The sequence below is a fragment of the Phascolarctos cinereus genome, unplaced genomic scaffold, assembly GCF_003287225.1.
Source record: "Phascolarctos cinereus isolate Bilbo 61053 unplaced genomic scaffold, phaCin_HiC Scaffold_3;HRSCAF=262, whole genome shotgun sequence".
Taxonomy (NCBI): Eukaryota; Metazoa; Chordata; class Mammalia; order Diprotodontia; family Phascolarctidae; genus Phascolarctos; species Phascolarctos cinereus.
The window spans coordinates 166,084,465-166,103,933 of NW_027555736.1; the positions used below are offsets into that span (position 1 = coordinate 166,084,465).

Sequence of the window (19,469 nt, forward strand, 5' to 3'; positions counted from 1 at the left end):
GTCAAAGGATGAGAAAGGAAATGGGGTCTCCTATTTATAAAGTCATATATGATTGAATCCTCTAACCTGGCATCTGGGCTCCCCAGTACATATAATTGTACTGCTTAGAAACAGGGCCACTGGAAATCACTCTTAAAGCTATTAGTGGCAAATAATTTTCATCCTGTAACAACTAAGAACCTAAAGATGTAGCCAATCCATGAAACCATCTAGTAGTCCCTTGTATGTCATTCTGTGTTCTGTTGATTACCTTAATAATATTAATGTTTTAATTTGAATATGTCTCATAACTTTAGAAGTGCTCACATTCATTTTTTCAAAATGTTCATTGGAATGACATTTCATTTTTCTGGATATGATTTATATTTTATAATGTAGTATATTGCTTTAGTGTAAGAGACAACATGATGTGGTGAAAACCTATTTTCAGAATCAAGAAGACCTGGATTCAAGTCCCATCTCTGATTCATCTTGGTTACATGACTCTGAACAAGTCATTTAACTCCTCAGAGGTCTCAGGGAAACCCCTAGAAATGTCTACTACAGAATAGTTGTCAATCTGCAAACATAAAGAAAATGTCCTCATGGGGAGCTCCCTATGCTGATGGAATTGGGATGAAAATAATAATTGTTAATATTTGTATATCACTTTAGTATTTACAAAGCACTTCACATATACTATTTCATTTGATTCTCACAACAACTGTATGAAGTAGGTGCTATTATTATGCCCATTTTTAGATGAGAAGACTAAGGCTGAGAACAATTAAGAAACTTGTTTATCTATCATTAGATAGATAATCCAGGTCTTGGCTTCACATCTACTCCTCTGTTCACTACAGCCAATGATGTCAAACTCAGATAGAAATGAGGCCACAAAATGTTACATAAGGATCCCTACCACAACATATTAATTTAGATAACCACATATTAATACCATTTATGTCCCATTGTATTTTTATTATTGTATTATTTTATTGTATTTTATTATTTTATTATATTTTTATTTTGTCAAATTTTCCCAATTTCATTTTAATCTAGTTCAGGCCCCAGTTGGCTGTTGCCAAAAACTTATATATTATATTATGTCTTGTTACCTCCTGCTAAAGTCCTACATTATATAAAAATTATAAGCTGTATTCAGGAAATTATTATAACAAATACTTCTTTTTATTATAATTTTACTTTGAAAGGGTAACTGGAATGGTGATCATTTTACTGTTAATATTTTATGGTGAGCCCTTGCAGTAGGGAATTGTGTTTTAATAGATGACTCTTAGGGCATTTAGATGGGACAGTAGTGAGAGTACCAGACCTGGAGTCAGGAAGACTCTTCTTCTTGAGTTCAAATCCAGTCTCAGACACATACTAGCTATGTGACCCTGGGCAATTCACTTAACCTTGTTTGCCTCAGTTTCCTTATCTGTGAAATGAGCTGTTAAAGGAAGGGTAAATCTTTACAAAAAAACAAAAACAAAAACAAAAACAACAACATCCAAATGGGGTGATGAAGAGTCAGATACAACTGAAAATGGCTGAACAACAACAAAAGATGACCGTTATCACTGGTATCATAACTTAGTGCCTTGCATGGAATAGTCACCCAGAGAATGTTTCCTAAATGAATGGATGAATAAAAAATGAGAAGAAAATTTAGCAAATAGGTATTAGAAGTTCTATTTTCATTAGAAATTCAAAATGCAGATAGAAAAAAGGCTCACTGAGGACAATCCCTCCAGTTTAAGCCCCTAAATGGAAAATTAGGATCTGAACTGCTTAGTTTTTACTTTTACCTATGGGAGGTTTGAGAACTCTTATTTCCTTTTATGCATGGGCTTTTGATGCATCACTGCTTCAAAAGAGAAGATAATTTTAATGAAATTAAAATCATAGGGTCATAGACTGGCCACTTAGCCACAGGAGATCATTGAAGCTAGAGACTTAAAATTTCATCTGCACTTCAAGGATTTGTAATTTTTGTCAGTACGAGGACTCTCACTAGTAGAGAGCTAACTCCTCTATCATCTAGTCTTTGAGAGTTACTGTATGAAAGAAAAAAAAATCTATTACCTGAGACAACCTAGTGATGAGCATCTTCTAAACTAAGTTAGGTCACTCCTGGGAAACACCAGGCCCCTAACAAGAACCTTTCCAGTTGGCTATCTGCTGGCCTAGCCTTCAGGAACCCAAGGTCATCTCCATACTACCCTTTGGTATTGGAGTAGGGCTGTAGTGACCGAGACACTTAGAATAATCTAATTTATGTTCTAACCTTGTAAAAGTTTCAGATACAACAGTTATAATGATCACTTCCAAAATTCCAGTGGACTAAATCCTCTCTGTCATTCAGGTTGTAAAAGGCACTATTGTGAAATGAGTTGTGAATTTAGCAGAGCATTCTAGTGATGAGAGGCAACGCGGCAAACTATATAGAGTGCTAACCTTCAAGTCAAGGGAGACCTGGATTCAAGTTCCACCTCTTACGTGTAATAGGTGTGGTCTTGGACAAGTCATTTACTTAACTTTTCAATTATCCAGGTAATGGGCAGTTAGGTGATACAGTGTATAGAGTGCTGGGCCTGGAGTCGGGAAGACGCATCTTCCTGAGTTCAAATACAGCTTTAGATACTTACTAGCTGTATGACTCTGGGCAAATCACTTTACCCTATTTGCCTCAGTCTTCTCGTCTGTAAAATGAGTTGGAGAAGGAAATGGCAAACCGCTCCAGTAGCTTTGCTAAGAAAACCCCAAATGGGGTCACAAAGTGTCAGATGTGACTGAAAAACGACTGAACAATAACAGCTCCAAGTAACTAAGACAATAAGTTATGAAGAAGTGTCAAACTGCATTAGCAGGGTGAATTTCCTCATCTGGGAGTTCCCCATATAAATGAAGTCACAGTTCCAGACTCTATCTCTAAGCTGATAATAATAAGCTTAACTGAGAGAAAAGTCTTATTTAGCTTCTGTCATTTCTATGGCTTTCTACTTTCAAAGCCTTTGACCATGAATTGTTATTTGTACATGAAGCCTTTGTAATTCCAACAAATTACTATACTTATTTTGCTGAGAGAATCTAGCAAGTGACTTCAGGATTTAAGTACCAAGGTCTGTGAGGAAGAAAATATTTAACCAGCTTTAGGTAGCTTAGTCCAGTAGAAAGAGTTGCATGTGGAATCATAGGACTTGGGTTCAAATTCTGCTTATTCCTCATGCAACCTTGGGAAAATCATTTGACCATGCCTCCCATCTCTTGATAGAAATGTGGTGAACTGAAAATACAAAATGGGGCAGAATTTTCAGACACATCCAATGTTAATTTTGTTTTGTTTCCTTTCATACTTATTTATTACAGGAGAAGGTTCTATGGGGGCAAGAGAGTAAGTTAGTAGGAAATACTAGTGGTACAATAAAAATAGAAGAATATCAATAAAATATTGTTTAAAGAAACTTTGTTTCTTTTCCCTAGGGAGAAGAAAAGTAACTTAATGTCTTGGGAGCTCTGTTTCCTCATCTGTAAAGCAAAAGGGTGGAACTAGAAAGTCTAAGTACCCTTCTAGGGGGAAATCTGTGCTAGTATTAGCTTACTTGTCTTCACCTCTGACAAAAAAGAGAAAAAGAAAAAAAAGGCCAAATTAATTCTTTCACCAAAAACCGAATTGAAAAAAAGAATCAAGGACTGTTGGAATGCAGTGATTCAGAAGTAGAATGAAATGAATGACTGAGACACAGGATTCCCAGCAATACTTAAAATGGGCACGATGGCAACTAGGGCCATTTTAAACATTGTATTTCATTTGGATTCCATCCCTCCCTGCTTCCAACATGGGTATGTAAATAGATAGTTGTAGATCTAATCATGGTGAGCTATCAAGATGACTGAGAACTAATCTTCTATCAACAGCTACTTACCTGGAGAATCTTAGCAAATGTAGCATTAACATTCAGAACACTGGGCTTCAGTCCAGTTTCCAATCATTTACATTTGCTATTCCTTTATGCAGGAGGAAAATTCAGTCATTTTCTATAAGTCAAAGCTAAATACTTAGTGCCACTCATTTTTTTTTAAATTGGAAATGTATTAAAAGGAAATAACAATGTGGGCCCCAGATCTGTCAGACACAGATGCTTCCCTCTTCTTCTCCTGTCATTCAGATGGAAACCTAAACAATAGTTCCTTCAGAGTTGATTTTTTTTTGGGGGGGAAGGATGTATTTAATAACAGTTATGCTCCCTACAAACCTGCCACTGCCACATGCAGCCTCTGGGACAGCACAATGATCAACAATGGGAGGTTTTTTCCTGGCTGTTTTCATTTTTAGAGAGCTGCAACTTTATTGATTTTCTTTTTGGTCAAAATAAATGGGATATTTTGGTGACAATTTCAGTGACAGAGGAGGATTTAAAAGGCCGGGGGTGGGGGGAAGGAGGCCTTAAGGTGGGATGGAGTAAAGCAGTATATAGTTCCAGGTTCCTTTTAAAAGGAGGATGGCAGTCTTACTCTACTTCTGAGTGGTTGCAAATTTCTCCACAATGCCTTTCACAGCTCTTTCTGCCTTTCTTCCTATCTTGACTCCTCTTTTGTCTTCCTGGAAGTAGAGGCTACCACCACTGCTAGTAGCAACTACTTTTGTGATAGATTTGAAATGCTCCCCAAGGCATTCCTTTTCAAAAATCTCTTCCCTACTGCCCTGTGCCTTAATTTCCATTATTTCTTTGAGTTAAGAAATTGAAGGTTTTGGTTAAAATCCAATTATTATTTGAAGTGATAATGCATTAACCCATGGTTATTTTTTTCAAAACAAGCTATTTAGTCACCTATCAGGTCCCTATGAGGCTGGTTAGGGGCTCTGATTAAGGAAGATTTGGATTGAAAGGAGCTTACTCAGGAAATTAATTCCTAGTGAAAATTGAAATTAGGAGAATCAGGGTAGCATGAGGGCTCTGAGCACCAGCCAGGAAGTGAAGTATCTAAATGGAAGAAGACATACTGAAATAGGACTTTATCAAATGAACATTTTGATAAATAATGCCATTCATTCGAATCTAGATAATATTCTAGAACTGCAGGAAGTTTAAAAGTTCATCAGGATGTTTGAGTACAAGATACAGAAGAAGAAATTTATTTGACTTGTAGATAACTTATTACTGGATTAGAAAAAGCTCTGCCTTAGAATTCTAATAGATTTGGACATATTAGCTGTATTGGGGAAAATAATAGAAGGTTGAGCCACATCTGCTGCTTCTGTGTTGAAATTTCATTGGACCACATTTAAGTCTTTATGTGTACTCAGAAACCTCAGGCAGTACTTTAAATAGAAAAACATTAAAATGCTAAATCTCCCTTTTCTCCTTAAATCTAACCAAAGTATTCATAGGGATTAAATCCTTAAGGAGAACAGTACTAGTTGCAACAAACACTATAAAACACATACACACACATATATGTGTATATATATATATATGTACACACATATGTATGTATGACAACATGAAAAATACGTTTTACAGTGTTTGTTTTACATATAAAAGTGTATATTACCATAACTGTATATGCATGTGTATATATAAATGTGTGTGTTTGTGTGTGTGTGTGTGTGTGTATGTGAGAGAAAGAGAGAGAGAGAGAGAGAGAGAGAGAGAGAGAGAGAGAGAGAGAGAGAGAGAGAGAGAGAGAGAGAGAGAGAGAAATAGAAAGAGCAAGGAAAAGCTAATTTGCTCATGGGTTAGCACTATGGCCATATGCTAGAAATTTTTGTATCTAGGGCAAGTGACAAAAAGTAGTCAGGCACGTGTTAATAAATGTGCCTTCATATAAACTTTAAGGACGGTTTTAGTTGGAGGCCAGGAGTGAAAAAAACTGTAGGAAACCTGCTTTGGGATCTGACAGAAATCCTAGACACTAGACCAAGATCAGACCGGTAGAATCTCATCTGATGACAGGTGGAAGAGAGAATGCCATCAGATAGCTTCCTGTTTTAGCTAATTATTCTTGGTACTTAGGTGATAAGCTCAATTGTTTCTGAATGGCTGAAAGACTACCATGTGCTGTCAGCTGCCTCTGAATCTGGGTGCCCTGAAACAAAAGTACTGTTGTCTCATCCTACTTTACCCATCTGGTTAATTTATGAATGAAGGAAAATGGAAATTGAATTTGCCATAATTACCAACAGGATAAGGTGCCTTGGGGCGTCAGTTTGGGAGAAAAATAATCAATAAAGATTCCTGGATTTGGAGTCCAGAAATCTTGATGCCAGTTCCTACTGATAAAGCACTGTGCTCGAAGTCAGGAGCTCTGAGTTCAAAGCTTACCTTGGATGTTTACCATGTGATCCTAACTTCTGTGGACTTGTTTCCTTCTCTGTAAAAGGAAGGGGTGGTCTTGAAGATCCCTTCCACCTTTAAGTCCACAATCCTAGCAATGTGACTTTGAACATGGTATTTCATCATCTGAGTGTATTTCCTTATCTATGAAACGAGGAGATTGGACTAAATGATCTCTGAGGCCTCTTCTAGTTTTTGAAGTTCTCTCAAGCACCTTGGGTAAGGGAAAGAAAAATAGACTAAGAGTGAGGAGACTTTGGTTCTAGTCCTTGACCTGCCATTAATTTTCTGGGTGACCTTAGGCAAGTCACTTAAACTTTCTAATGGCTCTTGTTTTCTCATCGGTAAAATAATGAGTTTAGCCTAGCTGGTCTCTAAGCTCCCTTCAAGTGCCAAAGTTCTATGACATTATAAATGCAAATGAATGAATTATCTAGTTTGGAGTTTTTCCCACAGCATGGGCTGAGCACTCATTGTCTTTCAAAGCAGGAAATAGAGAGGACATTTGACCTAGACATTTTCCTAAGCACCATAGGATGGCAGAATCAGTTTTCCAGTTGGAAAGAATCATGTATTAGCTAGACCAGCCTCTTCAGTTTACAAACCAGAAGACTAAAGATCAGAGGGGCTAAATGATTTACCTAAGGCCAAATGGATAGTAAGCCTCAGAGACAAAATTCAAACCCAGGTCATTCAGACACCCTAGAAATTGAAGCAAGTACAATTTTTAAGGCCATAGAAGAGCGACTGGGAATGTTTACATACCTTTCCTGAAACTTACCTTGGCAAGTTGTTCGTGTATCTCATATAAACTAGGTCTGTTCATTTTGGCACCACTGATGCTGCCAGTATTACGATAGTAATCAATCTTTGGAACCGCATCCATGGTGTTGTGGCCAAAGGTTTGTAGGTAGTATGTGTTGGTATGAGAATCATAGGTATGAAAACTTGCATCTGTCTTAGCAGTTTCTCCACTTTGGAGGAAATTGTCGTATAACTCCTGATTCCCAGGCCTAAAGCTGATTCTCAGTCTGTTATGGGCTTCATCAACAAAGGATGTTTCTTCATAATGCGGAGGGTCGTGATTGCTATCGGCAGCTGCACTGCTTTCATGGCTCTCATTAATTACATTAACTTGAAAACGATTTGGATGACTGGGGGCTGCATCCAGGAATACACTGGAAGAGTTGTTCATTGACATCTTCTGAAATGGAGTTCTCTGACTAAGCAGTTGTCAGAAAATCTGTTCCTTCACCTTCTCAAAATAAAAAACTAATGAGGTAACACTTGGCTTTCAGTATAGAAGAAGCCTGATTCCTAGAAGTATTCTCTTCTAAACAGCCTTCAGAATGCCTTTCTTCTCAGTTCTATCACCAAAAACAAAATAGGTTTGTTTCAAGTTTCAGAAATGAGTAGGAATCAACTTAGTTAATTCAGTTCTCTTTCTAAGTTCAATATCTCAGGAGCTCTAGGATTCAGGATTTACGATTCATTCTCTTTATTCAAATCTGCCTTTCTATGGAATCTAATCACCTGGGTAATTAAAGCATGTAATAAACAACTGGAGACCTGCTTTGGCAGACAGAATTTCCACTGGAGTCATTAGAAATTTGACTTGTGCTGGGAGCATTAGGTTGAGGCTAGAAAACATTTAACTCAAATAGCTGGGTATATTAATAGTTCATTACAGTAGTTTAAAAAACTTTGCTAATGATAAATCACTGAAACTTCAAAAATAATTATTCTAAAAGTGCAGTTGGAAGAAAAATGATACCAGTAAATGAGAAAAAACATTAAAATCAAAATCTTCTTACAGATTTGTCTTCTTAGAAGATTATAGTTAAAAATGGATGTTTCCAAGTAATTAAAATTGTTCCAGTTATATTTTGGTAATGCATTCAATTAGTAATTGATTATGCTTTTAAAAATTCTTTAAAAATATAAATTAAGATTTTAAAACATTCTCAGTATGTCACAAGTTATTGCAAATCCCTAGATCTTGTACCAGATTTGAAATATCTTTTTTCTGTTTATTTGTTTTGCAAATGCTGTGTGGAGCCTTTATTAAAGATATGGGTGTTTAGGGAGGAAATAAATCACCAGAAATTAATAAAATGGTTATGTTATATCTATGTATAATAGCCATACTCTACAGATTGTTTTTAATGGAATAGTATCAATCTTCGTTATGAGGCAGAGATTTGACTTGGAGATGAAAGGAGTACATAATAATTTTCATAGTTCCAAAGAATGACAGCAATATCTTATTAGAGTCTTTCTTCAGAACAATGTTATTTTGTAATGGCCCATATTTTGGTTTTCAAAGAAACTTCTAGGAAGATGAAATCACCACATTCAAACTGATAAAAATCATCTTTTCCTTATGCATATTTATTTTAAAGTCTCAACTTTGAATTTCAAATAATTCATTCCCAGAGAAATAAATAAGTATATAATAGCAAACATGTTTAATGCTTAAGGTTTACAAAGAACTTGCCCACCTTCAACAGCTCTTCATACAACACTAGGGTTTTTCCACATTGTGCTAGAGAGAACTCTGGGTAGGCAGCTTCTGAATTTCCTTCCCAGCCTTAGTTGAATAAGTCCAACACAATGGTATGATGCTAATTCATAAGTGTACAGTACTGTACAAGCGAGAAGTGAACTTACCACACAGGGCCAGTCTTCAAGGGAAGAGTAAATTGCCTCTACATCCCTGGGGCATAGAAGAACACTTTGCTTTCACTCATCATCCTAGACTGCTTTTTATTGTTTAGAGTCTTACTTTTCAGGGAGGACTATGTAGGGATTGGCTGGGAACAAGATCATAAGCCCCTCCCACTCATTAAGTCCAAAAGACCTTAAATACTGTCAACCAGTGACTAGTAGTAAACCATTAATTCCTATTGAAAGGAAGTAAATGAAAATGCCTTTAATTCATAACAGGAAGAGGGTTGTGTAACCACAACTCTCCAACAAAACAACCAGGGACGCTTCAGTTGTTTGGAGGTAGATGAATGGCGTTTCATCTTCCTGAGTGAGGTTTTTTCACATGAGTGATTACACAATGATCTCCCTTTGTTCAGTATGTACACTAAAATATAGGCTTCCAGAGATGATGTCTATACTTTGTAACTAGAGAATCATGTTTCAAGTGTTTTTTCTTTGCTTGTAATGGCTGTTGGCTCTTCTCTACATGTGAAGTGGGCAGGTAGGGGTTGGAAGCTGGGATTTATAGAGAACATGTCTGCCCAAGGGCAAAAAGTTTTTCAAGCAAGAGTAAAACAGAGCATAAATTTTCCATTGGCATGTCTAAAAGATTAAATTGTGTTCATTCAACAAAACATTTTGTCAAATTTGTGTCATCAGAGTTAATGTATCCTGCTCTGTCATGATGAAGCCTTCACCCACACCAGCTGATTAAAGCTTACTCTAAATAGTTCAAACTGTCCATCTGAATTTATGGAATATCAGAGTTGGGAGAAAACTTAAAGATCATCTAACCCCCTACCCATTTTACAGATGAGGAAACTGAGGTTCAGAGAAGTCACAGAGACAGTTGGTGAGATAACTAGAGCCATGTTAACCTCCTCTGTCTGAGCCTTTTTCTCTCCCCTCTCACCTGGTTGCTCTTTAGCTGCAGCAGTTCAAGAACTAATCTCAAATACATGTCATGATTACATTAACTCTCTCAATTAAATATACCAGCTCCGTAGACAAGCATAAAGGCAGGGCCAAGTGTCTTGACACTCTATATACATGCCTATAACTGGCTACATGTAGTATACACATGTGTGTGCAATTTTCCAGCTCCCAAGGACACCTGTTTCCTTTCCACTCTCATGACTCATCTACCTTGCTCTCTCTGCTATGTTAATGTATAGTGTCCAAATGGCATAGTTTTAACAGGGAAGAAATAATCTGTATTTTTTTTTTTTAGATATTGACATACTGGGTTATGGAGTATGAGCATTTATGAAATGAACCTGAAAATTTCATATGAGCCAGTAAATAAATGTGTCATCTCATAAATATCAGTAAGACTAAATGGAATAACATCCATAGCTAAAGGGATTCAGGACTTTTCCATCTTTCATATATTCCCCTCCCCTTGATTAAAATATTTTGTGTCCTCTTTAACCTCCTCTCCCCATTGCGGCAGGGGTTTGGGGGGGGTGGCGATTCTCTGCAGAAAGAAAGAAGTCTTAGGCACCTAATTGTGTAAGTTTCTGGGAGACATAATCTCATAAAGACAACATTGTTTCTTCTCACCTAGAGAATAGTTATCACCAAACAGAGGATGTTCTGAGGCACAGATGATGATGGACCAGGAATTTTTTAAACTGTGTATCAGCATGTCAATGTAGCTAGTTAGAGTTCAAAGGAGATTTAGATTTTGGTTTGACAATCTGTGGATGAGTGGAGATAGTGATGAAGCAGGATGCTGTGTGTGCAAGCCATAAAAGTGGCTGGGGTCTCCTCTTGTAATAGATGAAACATGTCTGGGGCTAAGTCAAGAGATAGGTCTGGTTGTACTGAACTCTCATGCTTATTCCACAGGGGGAAGAAAAAGTACATGTAAAATTTAGCTCTGTTTTTTAAAATTATTTCTTTTCAGGTTAATTAACATCAGTGTTAGCTATCTAAAATGCCAGAACAGAACTGCTCTGGATTAAGTACTTTAGTTTTTTGTGAGAGGAAGTTAGAGAGAAGAGGGGCAGTAGCTAGCAGAGAATGAGAGAGAAGGAAACAGGAAAAGCTTCCCTGTGTGGAACCACTCCCTTTCAGAGCAGAAGGAATTCTTCCCCCCCCCAAATGAATGGGGGCTCCTAAGCTAAATGAGGGAGAATCTTACGCATTAACCTATTTTATAAACTTTCCAAATCAGCAAAAACTGAGTCAGGAGGTTCCTCTTGACAGAAGTCTGAATCATGAGTAAGTAGATTTAAAAGGTGGAAGGAGATTTGATAAATAATGAAAGTAGATGCTTATCTCAGTGGCACACATTGCAAGTAAATTTATGCCCTGTATTGTTCTTTCCTGGTGAAGTTACCAGCCATCTGATCTTGAATTAGAGACACAGCGAAGACATTGACCAAGAGTAAATTATACCCCCTAGTATAACTGAAGAGAAGAGTTGGGGGAAGAGCTCCATTACATAAAGATCAGGTCAACTAAGACAGAATAAACAGTTTTACTATCAAACTAACCAACTCCAACCCCACACCTTGCTATGCCATCAAAACAGGAAAGACTCAAACTTGTTTGTTGATTAATTAATAAATGTAGCTCACATTTCTGTGGTACTTTGAGACTAACAAAGCATTTTCCTTATACCAGTCCTATGAGGTAGTAATATGTGTTAAGCCCATTTTGCAAGTGGGGAAACTGAAGCTCGTGAAGTTTCAGTGACCCACCCCTGGCCACATGGTTAGTAAATGGTAGAGCCTGGAATTGAATCCATTGTTTTTTTGGTTCCAAGTCCACTGTTTTTTTCCACTATAACAGTGCTGTTACAGTTGGAAAGAAACAGAAAGAACATTTGATCTCTCTCATTTCACAGATGAAGAAAATGAAAACTGCAAAAGGGAAGCCACTTTCACAAAAATTAGTCAGTGAGAAAGCCAGAAATGGAACCCAGGTCTACTGACTCCCTAATTCAATGATTTTTCCAATATTCCATACTACTCTTTTATATGTTAGAGTGAATGATTTTTGGTCAATGTGTTAAAATCAAGGCATTTTAATTATAAGTTTTTCATCTACAGTTATGGAAATAGAAACTTTGTCTCCAGTTAAAAGAATGTCAGGGATCAATAGACAGAAACAAGTAAGAAGGCTGGGGGTGGGGCTGGAAATTATGCTATGCTGACCTTGAAAGGTAAACATAGTTTAGTCCTTTTAAGGTGGCTGGTGGGGGAGGGGGGAGGAAGGGGGAGGGAATTGGGAGAGAGAAAGATCAGGCAGAGGATCAGAAATCTAGAGCTAAAAGGGATCTCAAGGCCATTTAACTGAGTCTGTTTGAGGTCCCAGGAAGCTAAATAACTTGTCCAGGATCACACAGGCAGGTAGTCATCCTTCAGAACAGGGATCTGAATACAGATCCTCAGCTCCAGAGTTAGTGGTCATTCCAACTCCTTCATTAGATACAGGAGAAAATGTAATCCTGGAGAAATTAAACAGCGTGCCCAAGGCAGTGAGGTAGTAAGCATCAGAAGAATTTTAAGCTAGGTGCTCCGACCTCAGAGCCCACGTTCCTTTGATAATGACACACTACAACCCAAAGAGATGGTTATTGATTTCTTTCTTGAGGGGAAGGCTGCCTACTCCCCTCGGAAGACAAGCCCAGACTAGTATGACTATGGTTTCTGGAGATCTATTCCTGGAGCTACTAGGAATGGAGGAACTTGCATCCTGTCTTCTCTGGCTTCTTCCTTTTTCCTTCCTTCTCTCCTCAAGTCTCTTTTCTTTCTTTCCCTGATGAGGACAGATTGGTCCTTTACAGCTCTAACATTCCAGATCTAAACCTTATGGGGCTTTGGAATCCTCCACCCTTCCAAACTTTCCTGAAGTCAGGCAAATTAAAGGTAAATTCTAGTTAGTAGTAAACCTCCCTTATATCCTTCCCCCCATCTGCACTTGCAACAGTAGGTAGGCTGGGCCCAACATGCTTTAATTTTAGGCTTAGTAGGAGGCAGGGCTTCTGCTATTGGAACTGTCACAGGTATAGGTACCACACTGGGACAAAATATCCATGATTGTGGCACAGTGTCTAACCCCTGAATGGTACAGGTCTTGACTCGAGCATACACATGGCCTTAGGGAGAAAATTCAGAAAAAGCTTTCTGAGACAGTCAACACATTCAACACAGATACATACTAGCTCTCAAAAAAGGAAAACAAATACAATACTTCAGGGAGCAAAAATGGCACAGTTTGCCAGACACTGTCTCCAAGGTAAGTCTAATCAGAAGAGTCCAATGAGCACCAATCACACAAGAGGGGTGGGAAAGGGCCTGGTTGCTACCATCTCCTCTGACTTCTATACCTGTCATTGTCCTGGAAGGACCCTCTCCTCTCTACTTTCTAGGAGTTATGGAAGAGTTTGACCAATGAAACAACACTATTCCTTTCCCTGAGTTCTCCAAAACTCCTGGCTAATTGAAGCATTCCCTAAACCCAACCACCCACAAAATACTAAGGCAATCACCCCACACCTCATCTTAATTGTTCCTGTTAGGAAAGACTGTCATGGAAGTTTCCAGTATGAGCCATGAACAGTACCAGCTCCTGCCCATCCAACTCCCACAGCATTTTTTAATGAAAGTCTGCTTACACTCTTCTTTTCCATATATTTCAAGGGGGAAAAGATTGAGTGGACATCCCATAGAGTTGGCTAGTTGTTGATGTATAGTTAATTTTTTTAAAAGCCAATTATTTTTTGTTTTGTAAGTTATTAAAATGTTTTATTAATACTGTTTTTTTTAATTAAAATGCTGTCTAAATAGATACTGCTTTCTCCATCCTGACTATGCTACTCCCTACCTGCCCCCCTCCAACTCTATCTCAGGAGTCCTCTCTTATAGCAAAGAAAAACAAATAAAACCAACCCACCCAATGATTAGGTCTGATGATATACATAACATTCCCACACCTGTAGTTTCCTATCTCTCTATTGAAATGAAGCTAGCATGTTTTCATCAAATCCAGGATTCTCCAGGTCCAAAACTGGTCCCTAATTAGTTTATCTTCCTTTCAGAGTTGTTTTCATATGCACTATTGTGTATACACATTGTGTGTATTGTTCTTCTGACTCTGCTTTCTCTTTTGCTTTGCATCAGGTCAGAGAAGACTTCCTATTTTTTTCCCCCTGAATTCCTCATATTCATTGTTTGTAATTGGCACAATAATATTCCATTACACTCAGAGGCCACAATTTATTCAGCCATTCCCCTTGATGGACTTTATGTTTCTAGAGTTTTCTTGCTGCCATAAAAAGTGTTGCTACAAATATTTTGGCACATACAGAGCCATTTTTTCTACTTTGATTTCTTTGTCGTACATTTCAGAACTAGGACAATGGTCAGGAAGTATGAAGAATTTAGTAACTTTTCTTTTAATTCCAAATTGTTTTCTAGAGTGTCCAATTCTCAGCTCCACCAATAGAGATACCCATCATTTTTAAAAGAAAAGAGTCAGAATTAATAAACATTTATTAAGCACCTAGTGTGTGCCAGAACTATATTTTGGGGATACAAACAAAAGCAGAAGACAGTCTCTGTCCTTGAGGAGGTCATATAATCTAAAGGTTGAGCTAGGTGGCAAAATAGATAGAGTGTTGGGCCTGGAGTCAGGAAGTCCTGAGTTCAAAGCCAGCCTCAGACACTTACTATGTATATATGGCTCAGAGTGTGTCACTTAACCTCTGTTTGCCTCAGTTTCCTCATTTGTAAAATGGGGGTAATAATAGCCCTTACTTGGCAGGGTTATTATGAAGATCAAATGACATAATAATCATTGTGAAGCACTTAGCACAGTGCCTGGCACATAGTAAGTGCTTTATAAATGTTAGCTATTAGGCAAAATAAGATATAGGAAGAAACTGAAAAGGAAGATTACTTGGTAGGAGGCAAGAGTGGGATTATGAAGTTGTGCAGCCTGCAGGTGGGATGGGAGGGAAGGGGATAATCTGAGGAGGTGAGATTTTTAACAGAGTAGGAAATGAGGTGAATTCCTAGAGGCCCCTCTTTATTTATGGGAGAATCAAGGAGGAAGTCTCCAATGTCCACCCTCCACCCTCTGGATCAGAGGGAGGGAAGTGGCAGCAGGGGCAAAGGGTGAAGAGAGAAGGAGTGAGTTTCAGAGTTTATTTCATCTTGTAAAATGATGAATTTCTGGATTTCATGAATTCTAGGACAGCAGCAGGGTAAAATGAAATGATGAATTCCCAGAGAATCTTCCTTATATGGTAGAGGATGAGGGAGGAGATCTCCACTTGTGCCAGCCTTTGTTTTGGCTGGCAGATACAATTGATCAAGAAACAAATATATACATGTACATATACATTTTAAATATGCATGTATTTTTATATATTTTATATATTTTTATATAAACCTATTCTCCAATTGTCTAAATACAAACAGAATTTTGGGGCTAGGAGGGATCTTAAAGATCATGTGCTCCAACACACTAATTTTATGCTTGACACAACTAAAGTCTAGAGGTGTTAAATTCCTGCCCCCAGGTTACAAAGTTAATTAGTGTTAAACTTGCATCTAGGACCTAGAATTAGATCCTACTTTGCTCTTAGCCTGTAATTTTGCTCATGCTCTGTGCTCATGCTCATCGTTCTGTTTGTATCCTCACTAATCCCATTTAGTACACTGTTTTTTCTACAAATCAGTCTACCACTATATGATGGGACTTTTTAATTGCTGTCCTCAAAATACTGGAGTCACTCCATGAGAAAGTGCTAGGACCCAATGAATACTCAATCTCACCAGTGAGCTGCCCTAATCCTCAATATCCTTGAGATATCTAAATCAAAATTTGATTTGTATGTCTTGTATGTGCATATACACACATACATGTTGTCTCTTCTATTAAAATGTAAGCTCCTTGAAGGTGAGAACTATTTTGATTTTGTCTTTGTATCTTCAGTGCTTAGCACAGTGCCTGACATATAGTAGGTACTTAATAAATTCTTATTAATTGATTACGAATCCCATCAGGGTCTGGGGCAACTTGTGAGACTGAAATAATAATGATAATGAGCTTCTGTGTGGGGGTGCTAGGCAATGGGGTTGAGTGACTTGCCCAGGGTCACACAGCTAATAATTGAGGTTGGATTTGAGCTCAGGTCTTCCTAATTCCAGTGCTGGTGCTCTATCCACTGCGCCACCTAGCTACCCTGATGATGAACATTTATTAAGTGCATTCAATGAATTAGGTCTTGGGGTTCTCTAAGGAAAAAAAATGAAACAATCCCTGCCCTGGAGGAGCTCACGTTCTACTGGACAGAAAATAAAATAATTTCCGAAAGTGCTTGAATTACTTTGATCTATTAGTTCCTTATTCCCCCAAAACACAAACCCTTTTCCTTGTTTTCCAGCCCCAGCTAGAGATAACCACCACCACTACTACTGTTTCTAATAAATTTATCAACCAGATCTTTAAAACTCATTCATCAATGCCTACACCCACACAATAAAGAGTAGTGAGGCATTACAAAGCAGTTACTTTAATGAGAAAAAAAGGGGAAACATGTGGCTTCCAGTAGTCCCCATAGTAAATCTGAGGTTCTTTTAAATGAAAATCTCAGGCTTCCTGTTGGAAAAATACACCATCCTCAAATATTCCTCCTAATCAACAAACAAACTGATTGAAGGTACTCATATCTCACAAACAACCTCTGCCCCTCTTTGACTGGAGGGCAGGGACATGGGCCCTACAGTCTCTAAAAATGGGGCTCCTGGGCCATTCCCCCATATTTTCCACCAGCTTCACTGCTTTTGGACCTTTTTGGTACTCTCCATCATGCTCCTGTGTCAGGTACCTTCTTCTCTCTTCTCAACACCTCCTCTTTGCAGCTTCCTTTTGTGTGCTTTCTTCCCCCATCAGACTGTAAATTCCTTGAGATCAGGGACTGTCTTTGTTTTTATTTGTATTTGTATCCCCAGCTTTTAGCATAGTACCTGGCACAGAGCAGGCACTTAATAAATGTTTGCCTTACTCATCTCCCCAGTTGCTAATCTTTCTCAGCTCCAAATAAATACCTAAAAGAGGGACAAAGGCAAAAAGGAAAAGAGTTTGAGAATACTTGTGCCATCCAAACATTTTGTACCAGCCTGGTCTGAAATCTTGGCATTGATGGCAATAGTCTTGATGTGACCAGAAAGTTAGTGGTAAAACAAAAAAGAAAAGAAAAGAAAAATAAGTGAAATGATCAGATTTCAGCTTAGTTCCTGATTAACTGAAGGAATATCTGAGGTCTTGGGTAGCATGGTACAAATAACACTGGACTTAGCATCAGCAGAACTGGGTTTGAATCACAGAAGTAGAGGGATGGAAATGGGGGAAATGTAGATGATTTAAATGATATTATATTATATTGTTATATTATACACACACACACACACACACACACACACACACACATCTACTACACAACTACTAAAAAGAGTCTATGAGACTGTTCCCTATGGCAGGGGAAGGGTAAGAGGAGTTTTTAAAAGAGTTAGGCATTATGCCTGAGAGAAGAGAAACAGTAGATCTTTCAGTGGATGCAAGACCTATGTGCGGAGACTAGAAAAATGAATTTGAATCATCTACTGCCCCATTTCCAGTCCTGAGTAGTAGAGTAAGGTGACATGTGGTTCCTTTCTTTCTTAAGTCCCTTTTTTTAAATGAAAGAACTGATTCCTTTCTGATCTCTGGAAAGAATAATAATAGCTGGTGTTTATAAAGTACTTTAGGGTTGCAAAGGCTTTTACTTAACTTATTTAGTCTTTACAGAGAGAGTCTGACAGTCTGGAAATGGAGAGGGAGGAGTGGAGTCATACAGAAATGAACCAGAAAGAATCAGCAGCCCAGGAGCAACCAACAAAAGGAGAAAAAGAAAATAGAATTGAATTGTGGCAGAGGTGAGACATTGAGGAAGGCCATTTGCCCTTCAGGCATATCAGTTCAGAAGATTCCGGCTAACATCACCAGTTGTACCCACCTACTGAAAAACTAAGAGAAATTCTAAGAAAAAGGGCTGCTCTTTTCCCTATATCCCCTCCCAGACCCTGTGAATAATCTACTTCTTTATTATCCAAGTATATTAGGTAGCTTAAATCTTGCCTCAAAGAGGTCAGGGGTTAGATATAATTAGAGAAAGATATAAATGTAAATTAAAGCAAAGACCCAAACTTCTGCATAAATGTTAGGAATTTTCCTAACTGGGGGCTCAGAGCAATTGTGATTATACTCACAACTTTTCACCTAAAATAAATTCCCTAGAGCTGCAGAGGAGGAAACCATATGGACTTTAGAGGCCATTTTATTGTCCCAGTCTTAAAATGAAGTAATTAATGTAACTGGATGGTACAAGGTGTGAAGTAGAAAATACTATTATTATCCCCATTTTATAGATTAAGACCATAGGGCTCAGAAAGGTGAAGCAACTTCCCATGGTCACACAACTAGTAAATGTCAGAGACACAATTTCAACCCTGGTGTCTCATGAATTTAAGTATAGCATGGTTTCCACTACACCATGTTGTTGGGAGAGGCAGGTTAAGAGGTGAAATTTCAAGATGGATGAAGTTTATTTTTAGCATTGAATTGTCTCTCTCTTGGTCTTGAAAAATCAAGGCCTGCCCTGTCCCCGTCCCCCAACATGCATCTGATATATTTTAGGACACTTAGTAGTACATTCTGGATGCCTGGGGAGATGCCTGGGTTATTTGGATCCAGGAATCTTTAGCACACATCTATTTATACCTGGGCAACCTTGGCCAACTTATTTAATTTCTCTGGGCCTCGGTTTTCTCATGTGTAAAATGAGGGGGGTTGGGGAAAGTAGATTCTAAAGTACTTTCAATTTCTAAATCTATGCTCTTATGATTCTATGATCCAATGATTACTTCCTTCTTCAAACTTGATCCCACATCTTTGGAGATTGCTAATGCCTCTCAGAAGGAGCAATAATATAATGTAATGGAGCCAGATGTTCATGTATTAGAAGAGTAATTTGTTGTGTTTCCAAGGACCCATTAATTTATAATTTAGTCAATGTGTATTTTGTAAATAAAGGTTTTAATAGGGATGTTCATTCTAGCACAGTATTTTATGTTTATGTTTCCCTTAAAAATTAAACAAAGTTATTGAATTTTGCTCAGAGGTCCCAATTTTTCATAGTTTTACTGCATAAATCCACTGAACTTCAAGTTACAGTGAGGGAGGCATCTTGGTTCAGTAGAAGATTCATTATACTGGGTGTCAGAATATCTGGGTTCCAGTCCTGATTCTACCACTTATTAGCTGTGCTGTGGAAAATCTCTTATTCTTTTTGACCCTCAGGTTTTTTTTTTCTATCATTAAATGAGATTTGCCTCAATGATCTCTAACGTACTTTGCAGGACTATGGCTCAATGTTGTTGT

General features: G+C 38.0%; 1 protein-coding gene across 3 annotated transcripts in view; it reads right to left on the reverse strand.

Annotated features, from left to right (window-relative positions):
* The window catches only part of SLC12A1 (solute carrier family 12 member 1), a 142,522-nt gene extending 133,447 nt beyond the window's left edge, over nucleotides 1-9,075 (reverse strand). For all 3 annotated transcript variants that reach the window (XM_020976430.2, XM_020976370.2, XM_078151265.1), the window contains exons 1-2: nucleotides 8,994-9,075; nucleotides 7,105-7,690 (exon numbers count right to left, since the gene is read on the reverse strand). In XM_020976430.2, coding sequence (XP_020832089.1) covers nucleotides 7,105-7,524 — 420 coding nt within the window. In that variant the 5' untranslated portion in view covers nucleotides 7,525-7,690; nucleotides 8,994-9,075. The remainder of the gene's footprint in view (nucleotides 1-7,104; nucleotides 7,691-8,993) is intronic.
* Nucleotides 9,076-19,469: the final 10,394 nt, after the last annotated feature.